The sequence below is a fragment of the Mesoplodon densirostris genome, chromosome 2 (assembly GCF_025265405.1).
Source record: "Mesoplodon densirostris isolate mMesDen1 chromosome 2, mMesDen1 primary haplotype, whole genome shotgun sequence".
Taxonomy (NCBI): Eukaryota; Metazoa; Chordata; class Mammalia; order Artiodactyla; family Ziphiidae; genus Mesoplodon; species Mesoplodon densirostris.
Window position 1 is genome coordinate 163357034 of NC_082662.1, and position 22020 is coordinate 163379053.

The 22020-nt window shown below is 40.3% G+C and overlaps 1 protein-coding gene across 1 annotated transcript in view; it reads right to left on the reverse strand.

Moving 5' to 3' along the window:
* Positions 1-1149: 1149 nt before the first annotated feature.
* FMO4 (flavin containing dimethylaniline monoxygenase 4) overlaps positions 1150-22020 on the reverse strand; it is a 37479-nt gene continuing 16608 nt past the window's right edge. Inside the window, 6 exon segments of the mRNA XM_060091274.1 lie at positions 1150-2881; positions 2883-3237; positions 9344-9413; positions 15185-15537; positions 16610-16809; positions 17700-17842. Of these exon segments, the coding sequence (XP_059947257.1) occupies positions 2810-2881; positions 2883-3237; positions 9344-9413; positions 15185-15537; positions 16610-16809; positions 17700-17842 (1193 nt within the window). The 3' untranslated portion in view covers positions 1150-2809.

The following is a 22020-nucleotide window of genomic DNA, read 5'->3' on the forward strand; positions in this document are numbered from 1 at the left end:
CACTGCTCCTGTTGGACAGCTTTAGTTGGTTTTGAAGATTTGGAATTAGGTGCTTCTCTGACTGGGGGTTGTTGCCAATAAAAACCTAGAGACACATCAACAACTTATATCAGGAGGTCCACTCTTTTTTTTATTATTATTATTATTTTAAGCATCTTTATTGGAGTATAATTGCTTTACAGTGGTGTGTCAGTTTCTGCTTTATAACAAAGTGAATCAGTTATACATATACATATGTCCCCATATCTCCTCCCTCTTGTGTCTCCCTCCCTCCCACCCTCCTTTTCCCACCCCTCTAGGTGGTCACAAAGCATCGAGCTGATCTCCCTGTGCTATGGGGCTGCTTCCCACTAGCTATCTATTTTACGTTTGGTAGTGTATATATGTCCATGCCACTCTCTCACTTTGTCCCAGCTTACCCTTCCCCCTCCCCATATCCTCAAGTCCATTGTCCAGTTGGTCTGCATCTTTATTCCCATCTTGCCCCTAGGTTCTTCTGACAGGAGGTCCACTCTTAATGATTGAGAATAATTCTTCCTTTGCTATTATTTGCTTGCTGCATCCTGGAAGGTCCATCTGAGAAGCATGAGGGTGGTGCAGTGATAGTGGCAGCGATGGCCGTGGCAGCAGACCTCAAGGTTTGGGTGGGGGTGGGGCACAAGGACAAAAGAGTAATCCTAGTTGGAAAGTGCTACCAGACAATCCACAGAGAGCAAAGGCCATACTCTGTGATTAGGCAACAGGCAATCATTTTCAAATCCTTTAATTCAGAGAATTAAAAATGTCCTCAGACTCCTCAGCTGTTAATAGGTAATTTACTGTGTAAGTAACACCCTATATTGTCTCACTTAATGTTTACTTATGAGGTAGGTGATACTATTCTAATGGAAGAGCTGGGATTATAATCCAGGTTGAATACTAGAGTTAGCACTTTCAACCAGTACACCTGATTCCCAGTTATGGATTAGTTAGTTGTATTTATTCTGATTGCCACATAGACTGTCTGTAAAATAGGTGTTGGTGGACTGTCCTTGTTCATTTGCAGAGCTGAGGTAATCTGAGGTAATTTATCAAGTTGGCAGAAGAAAAGATTGTGGGTAGAAGAGGAGAGACAAGGAAGTCAGCCAGTGAGGTCACTGTTCAGTCATCAAATATTTATTTTTCAGTCTTTTTATCAGGCGGTGTTTTAGCTGAACAGAACATGGTTCCTCTCAAGAGCTCACCATTCATTAGGAGACAGACACAAAAAGAAAATTATACTATAGTAAGAACAGAACAGTGGCAGAGTAGTACATGAGGCACAATCATTATGAAGGGGCAACTCTGCTTTGGGGATTCAGGGAAGGCTTCACAGAGGGAGATGATCAAGCTCTCTCTAGAAAGACAGTCAGGTATGGATTCGAGGGGCTGGAAGAGGCAACAGCTTGTGCCAAAGTGAGGAGGTACAGCACAGTCCATAGTCTGGTAGTACTAGATGGCAGGGTTTGAAGTGGAGGGGTAGCTGCAGGACAGGATTCTGGTGACCTGGGCAAAGGGACTCAGGTCATGAAGAATCTCCTCTTCCAGGCTAAGGAATTTATTATCTCTAATCAAGGGACAAACTTCGAAGGATTTTTACATTGGAAAGTAACATGTCTGCTCTGGATCCTTTCTGGTTGCCCTTTCCTATACACTCCCCATCATCTTTGCTTTGCTCTGTGGCTTAGGAGGCTCACCTCCTAAGACATCAGGTGGTGTACTGGTAACACTAGGATTGCCATAGCAAAGTACCACAGAGTGGGTGGCTTATTCTTTCACAGTTCTGGAGGCTAGGAGTCTGGAATTGTTGGTAGGGTTGCTACCTCTGGAGCTTTTGAGGGAGAATCTGATCTGTGCCTCTCTTTTACCTTCCAGTGTTTGCTTGCTTGGTGATCCTTAGTTTGTAGATGCATCACTCCAATCTCTGCCTGTCTTCACGTGGCATTCTCCACTGTGACTGTGTCTCTGTGTGTCTTATCCTCTTTTTATAAGGATCCTCTTTTTATACTGGATCTAGCTCACCCTACTTCAGTATGATCTCATCTTAACGTATATACATTTGCAAAGATCCTACTTCCAAGTAAGGTCACATTCACAGGTACCAGGGGTTACGACCTGAATATATCTTTTGGTGTGTGGGGGGGTGCAATTAAATCCACAATAGTCAGTAACCTTGCCCTCTAAATTTTGGTTGGGTTAGGCCACTGGGGAGCATGGGCAGATGATCAGCGGGGGGGGAAGAGCCTAAGATTCGGCAATTAATTTCCCTAGTACTTTTGGGGTCACCATGGACTGCTTTCATTGGTCAGCTGGAGGTCATAGTTCCTGAGAGGTGGCCCTCTCTACATAATTTCTCTCCCTCTCTCTCTCCCTCTCTCTCATTCATAATTGTTTTCTCCCCTTGCCTCATTAGGCCTACGGATGGTAGAAGCACCTCACGGTTAACTAGTCTGGCAGAATTTCATTCTAGGTATGATTTCCCTACACTCTGCCCAAACCACTTGACATAATCTTTATACTAAATTACTAATTTGAGTTCTGTCTTATTCCTGCCAGGACCTTGATGGAAACAATGACAATATTTTTTATTTTAGAATAATTGCTTAGGTAAAGGAGGCAAAAAAAGGGGGATACTGAGACTAGAGAGAAAGATAGTACAATAATTCAGGTAAGGGATGATTAGACCTAACCTTGGATGATAACAGTTATGATGGAGAGGAGAAGTGAAAAACACAAGATATTTGGGAATAGAATTAATATGACTTGGTACAACCCTCATAACCAAGCAGATTTATCCTCGCCAAATACTTATTAAGTAAGGAGAAATTCTGTCCCATAGTTTTTCTGGCACCAATTTCAAAAAAAAGTGAAGATTTACAGATCAGTAGAAGGGAGGCGAGCAGGATAGGTGCCCCCCAAGCTTTCAAATAACGTGACATGGAGGCAGGCTTGGAGGAATCGGGAACTATTCGAGTTTTTAAGGGTTTCAGTGTCCTGTCCCACTGGGTCAGGATGGCATTTCTGGCTCCATCCCATTTTCCAGGGCCCATTAGGCGATACTGGTAAGGAGTACATGGTCCAAAGAAAACTTCCCAAGCTAGTCTGGGATCCTTGAGGAACAGAAGTGGGACGTTGGGCTTCGTGCCTATGCAGGCAGCGAGGTCATCCATGTAGGAAATGTAGTCAAGTTTGTCTTCAGTGGTATCTTGCATCAAACCCCTGATAGGGAAGAAGATGGATCACTTTTGATTTTCAAGTTATGAGTTACCCCACCTCCCACCATTTTGTTTCTTTCTATTGGAGTCAAACCATGTCAGGAATGTTTTTCTATGTTGAAGAGAAAAAAATAAGAGGAGTTTATTTGCAGAGGGTATTTGTGAGCATAATTAATTTTGTTAAAGGAGATGGTAGAAGGAGGCAATTGGAAGAGGAGATTCAAATAATGTTTTAGGTTCTTGAATTTGATAGGAGGGTAAAATCAGATCAGTTCAAATATCATAGTTGTTGAATAAATAAACATGATCAGAAAGCATCACATATATAGCTACCTAAATTATTCTTATGTTAATTGTGAGTTGAGAGGACTGAATTGGTATAGCAGTACTGAACATGATACAGATATAAGTACAGTTGATCCTTGAACAACGAGGGAGTTAGGGGCACCAACCCACCATGTAGTTGAAAATCCACATGCAACTTTTGATTCCCCTCAAACTTAACTACTAATAAATTATTAGTAGTTAACTGGAGGCCATGCTGAAAGCATAAACAGTAGATTAACACATATTTTGTATGTTGTATGATTCTACACTGTATTCTTATAATAGAGTGAGTAAGATAGAGAAAAGAAAATGTTATTAAGAAAATCATAAGGAAGAGAAAATATATTTACAGTACTGTACTGTACTCATCAATACCATAAGTTTATGTCATCTGTTTATAAGATGAATTGTCTGTTGGTAACTACATCAATATTATATGATACAAAACACTGTAGATGTTGTTTGTATCCCTAACACTAGACATCAAAAATGAAAAGCTAATGTGAAAAAGAAATTCATATTTATTTACAAGTATAATGAATCATACATTGATAATGAAAAAGAAGCAGCAATATGATTATTTCATGGAACCCTAGCCTATATACTAATGAATGAATCATTATAAAATTTTTATGGTATACAGCATTACAGTCATATTCATAGTACAGTATTGGAAACATTGTTACATAAAAAAACCCCACTTACCTGTGATGACAGGCTGATAGACAGTTTCTCCAAATATGAGAGAAAGAGGCATACTGTACAGTAATGCAATTCTTTGAAAGCAAAGTTAGAAAATAGTAAGAAAACTAACACATTATTAATTTTATATTACTGTAAATATCACTCACTTTATACCTATGTAAGGATGGGCTATCCACTTCAGTACAAGTCTTACACACGATGTTCTGCATGACAAGTACTTAGGCAATGATGATGATGATGACACAAAAACTTCTCATACAGTTCTTGCCGTGCAGTTTTTAGATTTTCACACGAAGACACACACACACACACACAACAGATCAATCTATTGACAGTAGGGTATGATAATTATTAACTGTTCATTAAGGGGAAGTGGGTCATCACAAAGGTCTTCATCCTCGTGACCTCCACATTGAGTGGGCTGAGGAGGCAGAGGAAGAGGAAGCTCGGTCCTGCTGTCTTGGGGGTGGCAGAGGCAGAAGAGGTGGCGGAGATGAAGGGGAGGCCGAAGAGGCAGGTACATGTAGTGTGACTTTATGGAAACACATTGTAATTTCTGTCTGACTTGTTTGCTTTTTCATTTCTCTGAAAATGTTTCTATAAGGTACCAGTTCTTCTTCCATCATTTGCTTTAGTTGCAGTGCCTGTATCATAGAAGGGTCCATGTTATAAAATAAGTCAACATCAGTCTTAAATAATTGGAGCCCTTCTGCCAGATTGTCTAATGTCCCTTTGTTTTCTGGCACTGCTTCTTCTATGTCTTCTTCCTCATCATCTTGCACTGGCTCAGAAGTACTCATCTCCATCAGGTTGTCTTCTGTTAATTCCTCTGGTGTGGTGTCTGTTAGCTCTTGTGTGTGTGTGTGTGTGTGTGTGTGTGTGTGTGTGTGTGTTTGGCCACGCTGTGCGTGACATGCGGGGTCTTAGTTCCCAGACCAGGGATCGAACCCTTGCCCTCTGCAGTGAAAGCACAGAGTCCTAACCACTGGACGGCCAGAGAATTCCCTCTGTTAAGTTCTTTATTTTGGCTGTGTTGGGTCTTCCTCTAGTTGCGGCGAGAGGGGGCTACTCTTCATTGCGGTACGTAGGCTTCTCATTATCGTGGCTTCTCTTGTTGTGGAGCACGGGCTCTAGGTATGCGGGCTTCAGTAGTTGTGGCTTGTGGACTCTAGAGCGGAGGCTCAGTAGTTCTGGCAGACGGGTTTAGTTGCTCTGCAGCATGTGGGATCTTCCCGGACCAGGGCTTGAACCCGTGTCCCCTGCATTGGTGGCGGATTCTTAACCACTGCGCCACCAGGGAAGCCCTCCCTCTATTAGCTCCTGAATTTCTCCAAGATCTTTATCTTGAAACCCTCACCCCCTGCTTTTTATTTTTTATTTTTTTTGCCATATCCACAATCTCTTTCATGATTTCCTTGATTGGCTCTGTCGTGAATCCTGTGAAGTCACGCACAAGATCTGGACACAGTCTTCTCCAGCAAGAATTTATTGTTTCAGGCTTGATGGCTTTCATGGCTTTTCCTGTAACAACAATGGCATCTTCAATGGTGTAATCCTTCCAGACTTTCCTGATGTTCTATTTTCTTCCATAGCACTGACAATTCCTTCCATAGAGCACTTCAGTGCTTTGTGTTGAAATCATGGGTTTTGGGTGGCCAGGGGCATTATCCAATATCAAAAGAACTTTAAAAGACAGTCCCTTACTGGCAAGGAACTTCCTGATTTTAGGGACAAGGCATGGAAGGAACCAATCCAGAAAAAGGGTTCTCATTGTCCAGGCCTTCTTGTTGTACAACCAAAAGATGGGCAGCTGGTATTTATCTTTTCCCTTCAAGGCTTGGGGTTAGCAGCTTTATAGATAAGGGCAGTCCTAATTATAAACCTGACTGCATTTACACACAACAGTAGAGTTAGCCTACGCCTTCCTGCCTTAAATTCTGGTGCTCAGTTCTCTTCTTTACTAATAAATGTCCTTTGTGGCCTTTTCTCCCCCTCTAGAATAGGGCAGTTTTGTTTGCATTAAACACCTGTTCAAGCAGGTATCCTTTCTCTTCAATGATTGTCTTAATGGTGTCCTGGAACTTTGTCTGCTGCCTCTTGGTCAGCAGAAGCTGCTCCTCCCATTATCTTGACATTAAAAAAATATTAATTAATTAATTAATTTTTGGTTCCATTGGGTCTTCATTGCGGCGCACGGGCTTTCTCTAGATAACGGTGAGCGGGGGCTACTCTTCGTTGTGCTGTGCAGGCTTCTCATTGCAGTGGCTTCTCTTGTTGCAGAGCACAGGCCCTAGGCACACAGGCTTCAGTAGTTGTGGCACGCGGGCTCAGTAGTTGTGGCTTGTGGGCTCTAGAGCACAGGCTCAGTAGTTGTGGCGCGTGGGCTTAGTAGCTCCACGGCATGTGGGATCTTCCCGGACCAGGGCTTGAACCCATGTCCCCTGCATTGGCAGGTGGATTCTTAACCACTGCGCCACCAGAGAAGCCCCTATCTTGACATTTTAAAAGGAAAATCTCTTTCTAAAGTTATCAAACCATCCTTCTCTGGCATTACAATCTTCCTCACTTTTCTTTTGCTTTAAGTTGTCATGTAATGACTTCACTTTTTCTCAAGTTATGTTAGTCTATAACTATGGCTTTCTTATAGTAATTCTGCACACATATAAAAGCTGCATTTTCAATACAATATAAAAAGGTATTTCACAAAAAGTGCAAGGTTTTCATGCCTGCTGGCATAGCTACAGCGATGGCTTCACAAATTTTCTTTTTTTAAATAACAGTCATTATGCTGGATTCATTTATCTTGAAAAGACAGGCAACTGCAGCTAGCAGACCTCAATCTATTGTACATATCAACTTTTTCTTGTAATGTCATGACTTTTTTCTCCTCCTTGGGAGCATTTCCAGCATCACTAGTGACACTTTTGTATGGGTCCTGTGGTGTTATTCAAGGTTTACTAAATACGATGGAAAATATGTGAGAACTGCAAGAGATCACTTTTTACTGAGACACGAAATTTACTGGAGAGATGAACTGCTCTTGCAGAGATGATTAGCATCACATGACATATTAAGCAGATAGTTGAAACACCTGAGCTGATCACAATAGCAACAGGAGGTGGCTACGAAGTTATTGCAGTAGTACAGTATATACTACAGTTAAGTTTCTGCTGTTATGATTTAATAATGCATCTTTACATTTATTTACATTTCTCTTGATTGTGAATGGTGCCATGCATGGTCTGTGTTTATGTGTGCAAGTTTTGATAAATTTTAAAATAGATTTTTGTATATTTGATGGTAGGAAATAATAAAACAGACTAGTATCTACATTTATTTTGCACATTCATGACATACCTAAATTTTCTTAATTTTTTCAGTATTTCTAGGCTTTGTGATTCATCTGCGAGGTTTTTCAAATTGTCACAAACCTCCCCCCAATTTTTCCAATATATTGAAAAAAATCTACGCGTAAGTGGACCCACGCAGTTCAAACCTGTGTTGTTCAAGGGTCAACTGTATAGTGTATATGAAGGCTCTATTCCCACTTATGTCTGTTGTTAGTAAACCTTCATGATGTGCCAATGTCATTCTTTCAATTATTCATTCTTTCCTTCAAGTAATCAATCAATCTTAAGTGTGTATCACATGACAGGCACCATCCTAGGTGCTGGGAGTTCAACAGTGAGTAAAACAACGTCCTTGCTCTCAAGGAACTTACATTCTAACAGGGAAAATCAGCAGGCTGTAGGAAAAAAAACCCCAGCCAAATAGATATAGAATATATCAAGTGGTAATAGGAATTATGAAGAAATATAAAGGAGGGTAAAGGGGAAGAGGCAATGGTGAGACTGAGTGGTTTGCCATTTTATACAGTGTTCTCAGAGAAGGCTTCCCTCTTACGAGGTGATATTTGAGCAGAGTGAACCTACAGGTACGGGGTGGGGGCACAACACCCCAGGCAGAGGGAACAGTAAGTGCAGAGGTTCTGAGGGGGCTATGCTTGGCATGTTTGAAGAGCAGGGAGCTGTCTGGAGTGACTGGAGCAGTATGGGTGAGGTGGGAGAACACGAGGCAATGAGGGCACAGAGGTAGCTGGTTACCTATAGGGGTGCAGAGCTGCAGGGAAGTTTCTGGGAGTGAAATGGGGAGCAGTCAGAGGGTTTTCAACAGAAGAGCAATGTTAGCATTGGTCACTCTTGTGCAGCGTCAAGGTTAGACTGTAGAATAGCAGACGGGAGGTACAGAGACCAGATAAGAGGTGACAGCATGCGTCCTGGTGAGAGATGACAGTGGCCTGTTCTGGGGTGGTGGCAGCCAGGGTCGTGAGAAGGGTCTGGATTCTGAATTTAGTTGAAGGTAAGAGTTGACAGTATTTGCTGAGGATGTGAGAGAAAAAGAGGAAAAAAAGATCACGCCAAAGTTTTTGACTGTTCAACTGGAATAAGTAGCCATTGACTGAGAAGGGGAAAGTCTCAGAGCAGCCCATGTGCAGGTGGAGGTCGAGGGTTAGTTTTTAGACATATTAAATTTCAAACACCTATTACATATCTCAGTGGAGCTATCTAGAGGGAGTGGGATTAACAGCTGGAGTTCTGAGGAGAGATTTGGGCTAGAGATCCAAGTTTGGGAGCCATGAGTGTATGATGGCATTTAAAGCCACAGGCCTGGTGAGGCCACCTAGGAGTGAGTGTTAAAAGAAGTGAGAAGAGGTCTGAGGATTAAGGCTGGGGTTCACCATTTTTCAGGAGTGAGGAAGAGGAGACACCTGTAAATGCATAGAAAGAGCAGCCTGAGAAGTAGGAGGAGAACAAAGAGAACAGGGCTTTGGGGGCAAGTGAACAAAGGATTGCCATCTGTTCTGGGCCAGGCTCAGTGCAGTGACCTGTTGCCTCCACCGGACACATCTAAGGCCACAAATCTAGTTGGTGGAAGAGTTAGGACTGAAAACATATTCTTCTGACTCATAATGCAATTATTTCCATCCTGCCACATTGCTTCTCTAGGAATGGCTTTTATATTGAAAATCTTTCTTTTTTTTGTAATGGAATATATTGGTAGCAGGCTATATTTCATACCTTTCTATGAGCCGCTCCTTTTTCGTAGCCTCAGCCATCAATTTTTGAGATGGAGGTATCTTACAGAGTCCTGTAAGAAAAGTCAGAAACAACACTAAAGTTACATGTGCCTCTTCCTTTGAGTTCTCCTCCCCCTCATTTCTGGCCCCCCACTGCTCCAACCTCAAGACATGTGATCATCAAAGCTTAGAATGGAATTAGAGTGCAGAGGGTAATTTTTTGGAGGTAAGTTCCCCCTCTGAATTCACTTAAGCAGGGTGCTCTCCTGCTGGAATTGTGAGGACAGATGCCGAGCCTGCACTGCACTGGTCATCAGAACCTGCCCCTCTTCATCTGCTTGCACTTTACATATATTGACATATAATATTATTTATATTATATGGTATATATACCTCCACATTATATTTGTGTGTGTGCATTAAAACTATTAGCTGGTTAACTGTAAACACTTAAAATGATCCCATTTTTATAACCCTGCTTTGGTATGTCTTCGTTTTGTTACATGGGGAGGCTCAGGCATGGAAGGGGCCTGGCAGTCTCTCAGTCTCACAAAGGCTCTGTCTGCTTGAGCTGTTGTGAGGATGTGCTTGTTCTCAATAATCCACCTAGACACGGACAGTCTCTTCTGGCCAGTCCTGCCCTTGTCAGTTGCCAAGTTGCTGACCCCAGGGTGGGGGGTTACTAACCTACCTGAGAAAGGTCTGACTTAGCTCTGTAGTATACTTGCCACTGGGATCATTTTATCCTGTATAAAGCTGGAAAGACTTCACTTGGTGGTTCCCAGACTGCCTCTTGGAGGCTCTCTGGAGAGGCTTGCAATCACTTCTATGGTGTGATCTAATCAAGTTTTTGTTTTCTCAGCTCTGTCATTCCTTTTTTTTTTTTTTTTCCTGAACGGGGAGGGAGAGGGGGAGGGCTGAGCTCTGTCATTCTGATAAGCATTTTTGAGCTCATCATAAAATACCTAAAAAATCCAGGTACTTAAGAGTCTTCTGTGTTTTTGTTTTGGGATGGTATTCTTTTCTTATTGAACATAACATGAGATCTGCCCTCTTAACAAAATTTCTGGTGTGTAATACAGTATTGTTAAGTATAGTCACTGTGCTGTACAGCAGATCTGTAGAGCATATTCATCTATCATAACTAAAACTTTATACTCATCGAACAACAACTCCCCATTCCCCTTCCCACAGTCCCTGCTAACCACCATTCTACTCTCTGCTTCTATTAGTTTGACTATTTCAGATTCCTCATATAAGTGGGATCATGCAGCATTTGTCCTTCTGTGACTGCTTATTTCATTTAGCATAATGTTCTCCAGGTTCATCTATGTTGTCATGGATGGCAGGATTTCTTTTTTTTTTAAGGTTGAGTAATATTTCATTGTCTGTATATTCTTTACCCATTTATTCACTGATGGACAGTTAAGTTGTTTCCATATCTTGACTATTGGGAACAATGCTTCCATGAATATGGCAGTGCAGATATCTCCTTGTGATGCTGACTTCGATTCTTCTGGATATATACCCAGGAGTGAGATTGCTGGGTCATATGGTACTTCTAATTTTAATTTCTTAGCCACCTCCATACTATTTTCCATAGTGGCTGCACTATTGCATTCCCACAAATAGTGTAGAAGGGTTCCATTTTTTTCACATTCTTGTCAACACATGTTATCTTTTGTTTTTTTGATAATAGCCATTCTTATAGGTATGAGGCGATATTTCATTGTGGCTTTTTAAAAAAATTAGTTATCTATTTCATACATATTAATGTATATATGTCAATCCCAGTCTCCCAATTCATCCTCCCCCCTGCCCCCACTTTCTCCCCTTGGTGCCCATAAGTTTGTTCTCTACATCTGTGTCTCAATTTCTGCCTTGCAAACTGGTTCATCTGTACCATTTTTCTAGGTTTCACGTATATGTGTTAATATACGATATTTGTTTTTCTCTTTCTGACTTACTTCACTCTGTATGACAGTCTCTAGATCCATCCACGTCTCTACAAATGACCCAATTTCGTTCCGTATTATGGCTGAGTAATATTCCATTGTATATATGTACCACATCTTCTTTATCCATTCTTCTGTCGCCGGGCATTTAAGTTGCTTCCATGACCTGGCTATTATAAATAGTACTGCAATGAACATTGGGGTGCATGTGTCTTTTTGAATTATGGTTTTCTCTGCGTATATGCCCAGTAGTGGGATTGCTGGGTCATATGGTAATTCTATTTTTAGTTTTTTAAGGAGCCTCCATACTATTCTCCATAGTGGCTGTATCAATTGGCATAGCCACCAACAGAGCAAGAGGGTTCCCTTTTCTCCACACCCTCTCCAGCATTTGTTTTTTGTAGATTTTCTGATGATGCCCATTTTAATTGGTGTGAGGTGATACCTCATTGTTGTTTTGATTTGCATTTCTCTAATAATTAGTGATGTTGAGCAGCTTTTCATGTACCTCTTGGCCATCTGTATGTCTTCTTTGGAGACATGTCTATTTAGGTCTTCTGCCCATTTTTTGATTGGGTTGTTTGTTTTTTTAATATTGAGCTGCATGAGCTGTTTATATATCTTGGAGATTAATCCTTTGTCTGTTGATTCGTTTGCAAATATTTTCTCCCATTCTGAGGGTTGTTTTTTCATCTTGTTTGTAGTTTCCTTTGTTGTGTGAAAGGTTTTAAGTTTCATTAGGTCCCATTTGTTTATTTTTGTTTTTATTTCCATTTCTCTAGGAGGTGGGTCAGAAAAGATCTTGCTGTGATTTATGTCACAGAGTGTTCTTCCTATGTTTTCCTTTAAGATTTTTATAGTGTCTGGTCTTACATTTAGGTCTCTAATCCATTTTGAGTTTATTTTTGTGTAGGGTGTTAGGGAGTGTTCTAATTTCATTCTTTTCCATGTAGCTGTCCAGTTTTCCCAGCACCACTTATTGAAGAGACTGTCTTTTCTCCATTGTATATCCTTGTCTCCTTTGTCATAGATTAGTTGACCATAGGTGCATGGCTTTATCTCTGGGCTTTCTATCCTGTTCCATTGATCTACATTTCTGTTTTTGTGCCAGTACCATATTGTCTTGATTCCTGTAGCTTTGTAGCATAGTCTGAAGTCAGGGAGTCTGATTCCTCCAGCTCTTTTTTTTTCCCTCAAGACTGCTTTGGCTATTCGGGGTCTTTTGTGTCACCATACAAATTTTAAGATTTTTTGTTAGTTCTGTAAAAAATGCCACTGGTAATTTGATAGGGATTGCATTGAATCTGTAGATTGCATTGAGTAGAATAGTCATTTTCAAAATATTGATTCTTCCAATCCAAGAATGTGGTATATCTCTGCATCTGTTTGTGTTGCCTTTGATTTCTTTAATCAGTGTCTTATAGTTTTCTGAGTACAGGGCTTTTACGTCCTTAGGTAGGTTTATTCCTAGGTAGTTCATTCTTTTTGTTGCAGTGGTGAAAGGGATTGTTTCCTTAATTCTCTTTCTGGTATTTTGTTGTTAGTGTATAGGAATGCAAGAGATTTCTGTGCATTAATTTTGTATCCTGCAACTTTACCAAATTCATTGATTAGCTCTCGTAGTTTTCTGGTGGCATCTTTAGGATTCTCTACGTATAGTATCATGTCATCTGCAAACAGTGACGGTTTTACTTCTCCTTTTCCAATTTGTATTCCTTTTATTTCTTTTTCTTCTCTGATTGCCATGGCTAGGACTTCCAATACTATGTTGAATAAGAGTGGCGAGAGTGGATATCCTCGTCTTGTTCCTCATCTTAGAGGTAGTGTTTTCAGTTTTTCACCATTGAGAACGATGTTTGCTGTGGGTTTGTCATACATGGCCTTTATTATGTTGGGGTAGTTTCCCTCTATGCCCACTTTCTGGAGAGTTTTTATCATAAATGGGTATTGAATTTTGTCAAAAGCTTTTTCTGCATCTGTTGAGATGATCATGTTGTTTTTATTCTTCAGTTTGTTAATATGGTGTATCACATTGATTGATCAGCATATATTGAAGAATCCTTGCATCCCTGGGATTGATCATGGTGTATGACCCTTTCCATGTGCTGTTGGATTCTGTTTCCTAGTATTTTGTTGAGGATTTTTGCATCTATATTCATCAGTGATATTGGTCTGTGATTTTCTTTTTTTGTAGTATCTTTGTCTGGTTTTGGTATTAGGGTGATGGTGGCCTTGCAGAGTGAGTTTGGGAGTGCTCCTTCCTCTGCAATTTTTGGGAAGAGTTTGAGAAGGATGGGTGTTAACTCTTCTCTAAATGTTTGATAGAATTCACCTGTGAAGCCATCTGGTCCTGGACTTCTGTTTGTTGGAAGATTTTTAATCACAGGTTCAATTTCATTACTTGGGATTCATCTGTTAATATTTTCTGTTTCTTCCTGGTTCAGTCTTGGAAGGTTATACCTTGCTAAGAATTTGTCTGTTTCTTCGAGGTTGTCCATTTTATTGGTATAGTGTTGCTTGTAGCAATCTCTTATGATGCTTTGCATTTCTGCGGTGTCCGTTGTAACTTTTCCTTTTTCATTTTTAATTTTATTGATTTGAGTCCTCTCCCTCTTTTTCTTGATGAGCCTGGCTAATAGTTTATCTATTTTGTTTATCTTCTCAAACAACCAGGTTTTAGTTTTATTGATCTTTGCTATATTGTTTTAATATAATTGGAAAATGCTGTGAAAGCACTTTAAGTAGCCTTAAGTAAACATTTGTGATAATTTAATCACAAATGCCATGGAATTTTTTCTGTAATACAAATAAATGGGATTTCCTAATCACCTTCTCCTCCCCTCCACTCCTCACCCTCCCAGTTAAAATCTCATGTTTGTCAATTTAGGAGAACATTTTAAAGTATGGTTGATATCTAATACATTTTTACAGTGTGACAGAAATGAATACTACTTAATATTGTGTTGTACGCTATTTATAAATTATTGGTGATCGTTTTTATTTATTAAGGGTAAAATTCTGCTAAAGGACAGCTGGTTGGCTCAACTGTGATTGCTGTTTACATTTTTACAAATGCAATAATACAGTTACAAATGGAATTCTTTAAAATGCTTATGAATCTAAAGTTTTCCCTACTTTACAGAGGTATGATAATAATAGCAATAATAAGAACAACAGCTATAAGTTAATGAGCATTTACTCTGTGCCAAGAACTGTGCTAATTGCTTTGTAGACGTTATTCATTTTACAAAACCTTTGTGAAACAGGTTTTATTATCCTCATTTTACAGAAAAAGGCACTGAGATTTAACGAGGTCCTTGCAAAGGTAATGAGTTGGGATTGGACCCCAGTAGCCCTGACTCTATCACCTCTGCTCTTACAGTGATAACTGATAGCAATCTGTGTCCAGTGTCTACAGTGTTTTTATGGGCATTGCTTAAAAGTCACTATCTCCTTAGATCCCAACTTTATTCACAGTGTATATTATTTCAATGTCTTTCTTAGGAAGCAATATAAAACTCTACTGATAGTCATAAATGGAAAGACTTAAGAGTAAATGGACTAAACTAGACTTGATTTGACTAGAGTAGTATAAAACAGGATCCTGAAGCTTCTAATATTTTCAGTTACTTTGAGAAATGTGATTTTATTTTGTTGTCCAAATTTATTCTATCCACAGAGTCAAAGCCTCTTTTTCCACTCAGTCACATTAATGACATAAGCACACCCACCATAATATTACACATATATAAAATTAATTCTTCACTAAAATTTTTTTGGATGTTTTATGTTACTTTAACTCACATTTGTTCGATTTTAGCTAAATCTCAGGGGACTGGTTTCAAGACTCATTTGTTCACATAGGGCTTTAAATAGAGTCCAGGTACCTTTGAATACTCTTGTGGCCCATCGTGCTTGGAGCTCTGTGCCTGCTAAGATGGATCCTGTAAGGCTGATGAAGCCAATCATAGCCAGTGTTGTCCTCTCTAGGTTTGAGGGAAAGACCAGCTTATACAGGAATATCTTCTTTGTACAAAGGCTTTTGAGAGGTTCTTCCAGAAAGGGAAAAGAAAAGGTGTATCCTGTAGTGAAGATCACAACATCGATGTTTTCTTCCACTGTCCCGTCTTCAAAGAGAGCAGAGGTTTCTGTAAACTCCTTCACGCTGGTTTTCACAGTGACTGTCCCACAGAGGATACAGGTTGGCAGCTCATCGTTCACAATTATTTTTGGTTTTTTCCTTTGACACAGAGGAGAAAATTATTCACTGTGGTTATATTTATAAGACATTCAGCAAATGATTTATTTAGTCAATTCAAAATATCTGCCATGTCAAGGGAGTAAATTGACCAATGTCTAATTCAAAATTGTCTATCCGACTTACTGTGTCTATAACATCTTTTGTTTTCCTGCTCCCAGTAGAAGGCATGTAGAAAATGACTAAACCTACTCTTTCCTGTGGGGTTTAAAATTCTCTATCTCTTGGGTCTAATTTCTGGAGCAATGTCAGGATCAAGTACACAACAATCCATTTGATAATCAGTTTTGGGTCCACATCACCCAGGCCTCAAAGGATTGGCATTTGGCAAAGAGGAAATTACAAAAACATTTTTGGATTAAAAAAATTGAATCTATTCATAGATTTTCATAATAAATATTTTCATTATGAACATCATTCTACCTAATTGCAGCAGACATAATGTCTATAAAATTTACATATGGAATCATTCGTTGTTATTAATTTTCTTTGTAAGTTGAAAGCCATCTTACCAAAGAAAAAATATTTGGGCCATGCATATAATAAAAATCACATTTAATGACTTTACATGCATTTCAAAGTTTTCCTTTTCCTTGCCAATGTGCAGCTCTATATAGATGTGTATTAAAATATATAACTCTAGGAATTCCTATTGGCAATTCATACCTCTAATCGTTCAGACAGAGTAGACATTTATTAAAGGTTAGTGAGAGCTGGCCATCTGCACGCACTGGTGCTGCAAATATTCTATTTGTGGATGGCAGCCATCCTGTGAATCCTCAAGGCCAATTTAAATTTTGTAATTTTCAAACTGGAAATAAAGTTTCCATCCTTCATTTTCTTCTAGCCTCATCAATTACTATTTTGCTACCAGACAGAGAGAACTCCTATTTCAAGAACTTCTGTGGTACTGATAGACATTGTCTTAAAAGAATAAGCTTAGAACAGGATAAACAAAGGCAATGTCACAATTATTGAACATTTTGAGTTCTGAATAAAATAGAATGAGAAATATTGATTAAATAACTTTACCATTAAATAAAAATATAAGTACCCCTTAGTAATATTTAGTCCATAATTCGTATGATCAAATCTTTTATTCAAGCCCCTCTCTCGACTCCACTTTAGTACACATGAAGGCAGAACTTGTGCAGTAAAATTATGGCGTCGTCTTGTAGCCATCATATTAAATGGGTAGCCCCCATCTGAAGAGCGGCTGATGACCCAGGTACCAGTTCTAGTACTGAGAAGAACCTAAAAAGTAAGGCAAGAAGGATAAATACATGTGCATCATTTTTGTAGTATTTTTCTTCAATATGTTTCAAACGATTTATAACATTCTGGTCTTATAACAACAGAGGACTGGTGAAGTTGTACCTAGGTCTACAAATGACTAGCTGTTCCCACTGCTGTCATTATTTTCATAAATCACTTTGACCTGATCTGTGTATCAGTTAAGTATTTTCATCATGTTTAAAGTAAAGAATTATAGTACTAGTAGACATGTGCTATTAAGCTGGCAATTTTTTACATGTAAATAATATAGGATTTAAAGTGAGGTTTTGAGAAAGCAATTTTAACTAAATTAAATTAAAATCTATTATTTCTAAATCTAATCATTGTCCTATAATTTATGATAAAGTGGAATAGATTTCTAATTTGTGAATCTATGCTTGGAATTTCTAAAATCATTATGCATACTTCTTGGGCAACGTAACGGGTGCTTTTACCTCAGAACGAAGTACAAATCTGACTCCTAATTGAAAACTTGGAGATGTTCAGAAACAACCTCCCCTTTCTCTTTTTACATGGGGGTTTTTCCAGAATTACAGAGAGAGAGTGTGAAAGAAAGACAGTTAGCATGGGTAGAACAATTTGCTCATTTGACCTCGTTCCGAGAGTACGTCTGGAAAATACTTAGTGGTCTGGCATCCACACAATGTTCTTAGACCCTTCTTGGAGATGGTTCAGTTCTGTAAAGCGTGCGTTACGAGAGGCTTTAAGGATTTTCAAGGTTTTTTTTTCACTCACCCTGTGTCCACATAATTTAGCGATTGGCCGGTGTGTTTTATAATCTTGAATACCACTCTCCAGACACCAGAAATGATGCTGGGGGTGGGAGTGCAGATTCAGAGATGGTGTACCTGAGCTGCGGTTCGACTGAGCTCCACTGCAATGTCTCCTCCAGTGTTCCCAAGACCGATCACTAAGACGCGTTTGTCCTGAAAGCCTGTTGGGATCTTGTACTCTTGACTGTGCAGGATCTGGCCTTTAAACTTATGGATTCCTGAAGGGACAGAGGGATCAGAAATATCTAGAGTTGTAACCCCTTCGTTGGTAGGCATAGGGTCTGTGGGAAAAGGGAAGTCCCAGAAATACGGCAGCCCTTTGTTCTTGCTCCCAATTGCAGGCAGTAGAACCAGTATCTCATCCCCTATCCCACTGGATGCTGTAAGCCCAGATACTGATTTAGTACAACATGCCTTGTTAAAAACACAGGAGAGCTTATATTTCATGCGTGTTCCGTTTTAAAGCAATTACTTAGGGAAATCAGGCTTACTGCAGACAATAATAAGAAACATCTCATGCATGACCTGAACATCCTAGACAAGAAGTAGACTGTGGATGCATGTAATTTTACCCCATAGATATAGTCTATCAGAATGTGATTTATGTATATAACATGTTTACAAATTGAATTAAGAAATTTTCTTTTTTACAAAAAGAAATTGTGTGGCATGTTCTCATGTAAATAAAGTAATTATTCTTGTGATTTAGGCTTGTTACTTCATGCTTATTTTACTTTGTGACTTATTATACGCTTAATGCCTTATTATACTGTATGCTTATTTATACTTTATTCTTTTGTTATTTATATTTGTATTTCTGACTGATCTTTCAAGGTCCTAACACTCTGTCAATGGAAGTATCACTATTACGATATTGATATACTATATATGAAAAGGGCTACCAAATTATTTCCCCTCTTGATTTTTTTTTTTGGTAATTATCTCCTTGGCATAAATAACAGACATAAATCATGGATTCATATAAACTAAGAATGGTAGTAACAGTGGAAGCAGAGCTATTTACAGTGATGGCTGTGTCACTGGCAAAGTCCATTAACAATTCCCAAGAAATAAAAGTAGAATCTGGGTAATAAAGTCTAACCTTTTTCTTTTCCTTTGTACTTAGTCTAGTTTCACCTGCTCATAGGATACCATGTGAAGAGGCCTTGTACCCAGCATTTCAGACCAGAGTTCCTAGTGTGAAATGGCTGTGCCTGACACTTCAGCTCAGCAGACCACATGCAGAAGTGCATTCAGGAAATGCCTCTGAATCTATACTACCACCCACCCTGAGTCATTGGAAGGGAATGCCAGATAGATGAAGAATGATGGGGCCAGGGGGCTGCTAAGCTGGCACACCAATTGACCCCTAGGAGCCCCAGCTAATATTGGACATGCGGGGAAAGCCTGTTGAATTCTTAGTTGACACTCATGCCACTTACTCAGTTCTGAACACCAGATCAGGTAAACTCAGTCACAAGAGTTGTAAAATTATGGGGGTCTCAGGGAAGGTCCAAGAACGGGCATTCACAGAACCATCAGAATGTAAACTGGACAAACATAGGCTCACCCATTCCTTCCTGCATGTTCCCGAGTGCCCCATACCTCTGCTAGGAAGAGGTATCTTGGGGGCTACTATACACCTAATGGGAGACAAATTGGAGACTGGTGTCCCCTTAGACAAAGGGCACAAGATGATAATGTTAATGGCTGAGGACAAACCTCCCCAGACAGAGCAAGTTGATCTCCCTGGAATAAATGCTGAGGTCTGGGCCCAGAGATGGGTGGGATGAGCTGTAGGAGCCAGTCCCATGATAGTCCATCTAAAATCTGTACATACATGGCCCAATAGAAAACAGTACCCATTCTGCTGGGAGGTCTTGTTGGGAACTGCCCATGTCACAGGGCCTAACTGACCAGGGCCTTATTAGACCATGTCAGTCAGCCTGTAATACCTCCATTCCCCCTGTAAAGAAACCCAATGGGAAATAGCAGATGGTACAGGACCTCAGGGCAGTCAATGAAGCCACTGAAGATATACACCCAGTAGTGTCTAATCCTACACCCTGCTGGCCGCTCTACCGTCCACCAGGACCTGGGGCTCTGTTTCAGATTTAAAAGATGTCTTCCTCTGTATTCCATTAACCACAGAGCCACAAGAAATTTTTGCTTTTGTGTGGCAGGACCCAAACATGCAGCAAAACCAACAATACTGCTGGACAGTCCTGCCTCAAGGGTTCAAAAATTCTCCCACCATCTTTGGGGAAACTTTAGCTAAAGACCTAAAAGATCTACATCTGGAGGAGGGAACCCTCCTCGAGTATGTAGACGAAATTCTGATTGCCAGCCTTACTAAGGAGGCCTCTGAAAAAAATACTGTAACCACCCTGAACAACCTAGCAGATAAAGGATGTAAGGTATCCAAGAAAAAGGGTCAAACACCACAAACTAGGGTGACCTACCTAGGCTTCATTCTCACAGAAGGCAAGAGAAGCATACCCCAGGAAAGGAAAGAAGTCATTTGCTGCCTCACCCCTCCTAAAACTAAAGACAGCTTAGGGGTTTCCTGGGGATGGCCAGGTTTTGCCACATCTGGATCCCTAACTATGGTTTAATAGCTGGGACTCTGTATGAAAAGTTGAAAAGAAAAGATAATGATCCTTTTGAATGGAATTCAGAATGTGAAGGGGCCTTTGAAGAACTGAAAAAGCAGTTACTTCAGACTTCTCTCCTGGCCCTCCAAAATTTAGCTAAACCCTTTGACCTTTACATTCATAAAAGAAAGGGAATCGCCCTTGGGGTATTAGCTCAAAAAATGGGACCCCTTACTCAGGTGGTTGCTTATTTCTCCAAACAATTGGATCAAACTGCTAAGGGATGGCCTCCTTGTCTACCAGCAATAGCAGTTACTACAACCCTACTAAAGGAGGCTGAAAAGTTAACATTTGGTCAGCCAATCACTATACGGACTCCACACCGGGTTCAGGCTTCAGTTAAGTTCTAAGGGAACAGAATGGCTAACCCCCAGAAAGTCGATTCAAGTTCAGGCTATGCCTTTAGACAACCCAGTAGTTACCATAAAAAGACTGTCACAGGCTAAATCCTGCTACCCTGCTACCCACAGAAATAGGGCCCTTGGAGCATAATTATATAGAAGCCATAGACACGATCTATTCCAGTTGCCTTGACCTAGGAAGTGAGCCTCTCCCAAACACCGAAGAGGAATGATTCACAGATGGGAGCAGTTTTATGATAGAAGGAAAAAGCCTGGCAGGATAGGCAGTGACCTCCCAGACCTAAGTCATAGAAGCAAGGAGCCTACCCCCAGGGACTTCTGCCCAAAAGGCCTAGCTGATAGTCTTCACCTGAGTCTTAGACAGGGAAGATTTTACACAGATTCCCAGGATATGCCATGCTTCACACACAGGGCTATTTGGAAGGAAAGAAGTATGCCTGCTGTGGAGAATAAACACGTGAAACATGGCTTAAATATACTGAAGCTCTTAGAAGCAGTACAGCTTCCAAAAAATGTGAGTGATTCATTGAGGGGTCACCAAAAGAAGGATGCAGAGGTAATAAAGGGAAACAACAAGGCCAATGCAACTGCTGAAAGGGCAGCCCTAGAACCAGTAACTTGGCAACTACCCCTCATACCTTAAAGGCCAGATCCATCCAGTTATTCCTCAATCTGCACAAAGGAAGAATTAAACAGAGCCTGAAAATGGGGCTTCGATAGAGATCTAGGAGGCCATGGCTGGCTAGTTAATGAACACGGGCAATGCTTCTTCACCCAAACTGCAGCTTGTCAAGCCATCAGGGAGGCTCATCAAGGAACTCACTACAGGTATATAATTGGCTAGTTGAGGTCATGGTAACTCCTGGCATTAAAAGTATAATCAGTCAGATAGTTGAGACATGCCCCATCTGCACAATGAACAACTCCAACACCAGACCCCCTAGCGGCCCCCAGGTAAGGCCCATTCAGACCAGAGGGACATATCCTGGGGAAGATTAGCAGACTGATTTCACTGGCATGGTGAGAGTACCTGGCATTTTCAGGTATTTCTTGGTGCTAGTAGACTCTTTTTATGGGTGTATAGAAATGTTACTAACAGAAATAATTCCCAGGTTTGGGCTTCCAGGTTCCCTACAAAGTAATAATGGTCCAGCATTTGTGTCTCAAGTGACGAAGGGGATAACGAGCACTGTGGACAGACTTTGCACTCAGCTTAGAGACCTCAGTTGTTGGGGAGAGTAGAAAGCTCCAATCAGACTTTGAAATGGGCCTTAGCCAAGCTATGTCCAGAAACTCAAGAAGACTGGATTAAGTTGCTTCCAAGTGCCCTGCTCCGCATGTGATTAACTCCAAGGGATAAGTGAAAGTTAAGTGCATTTG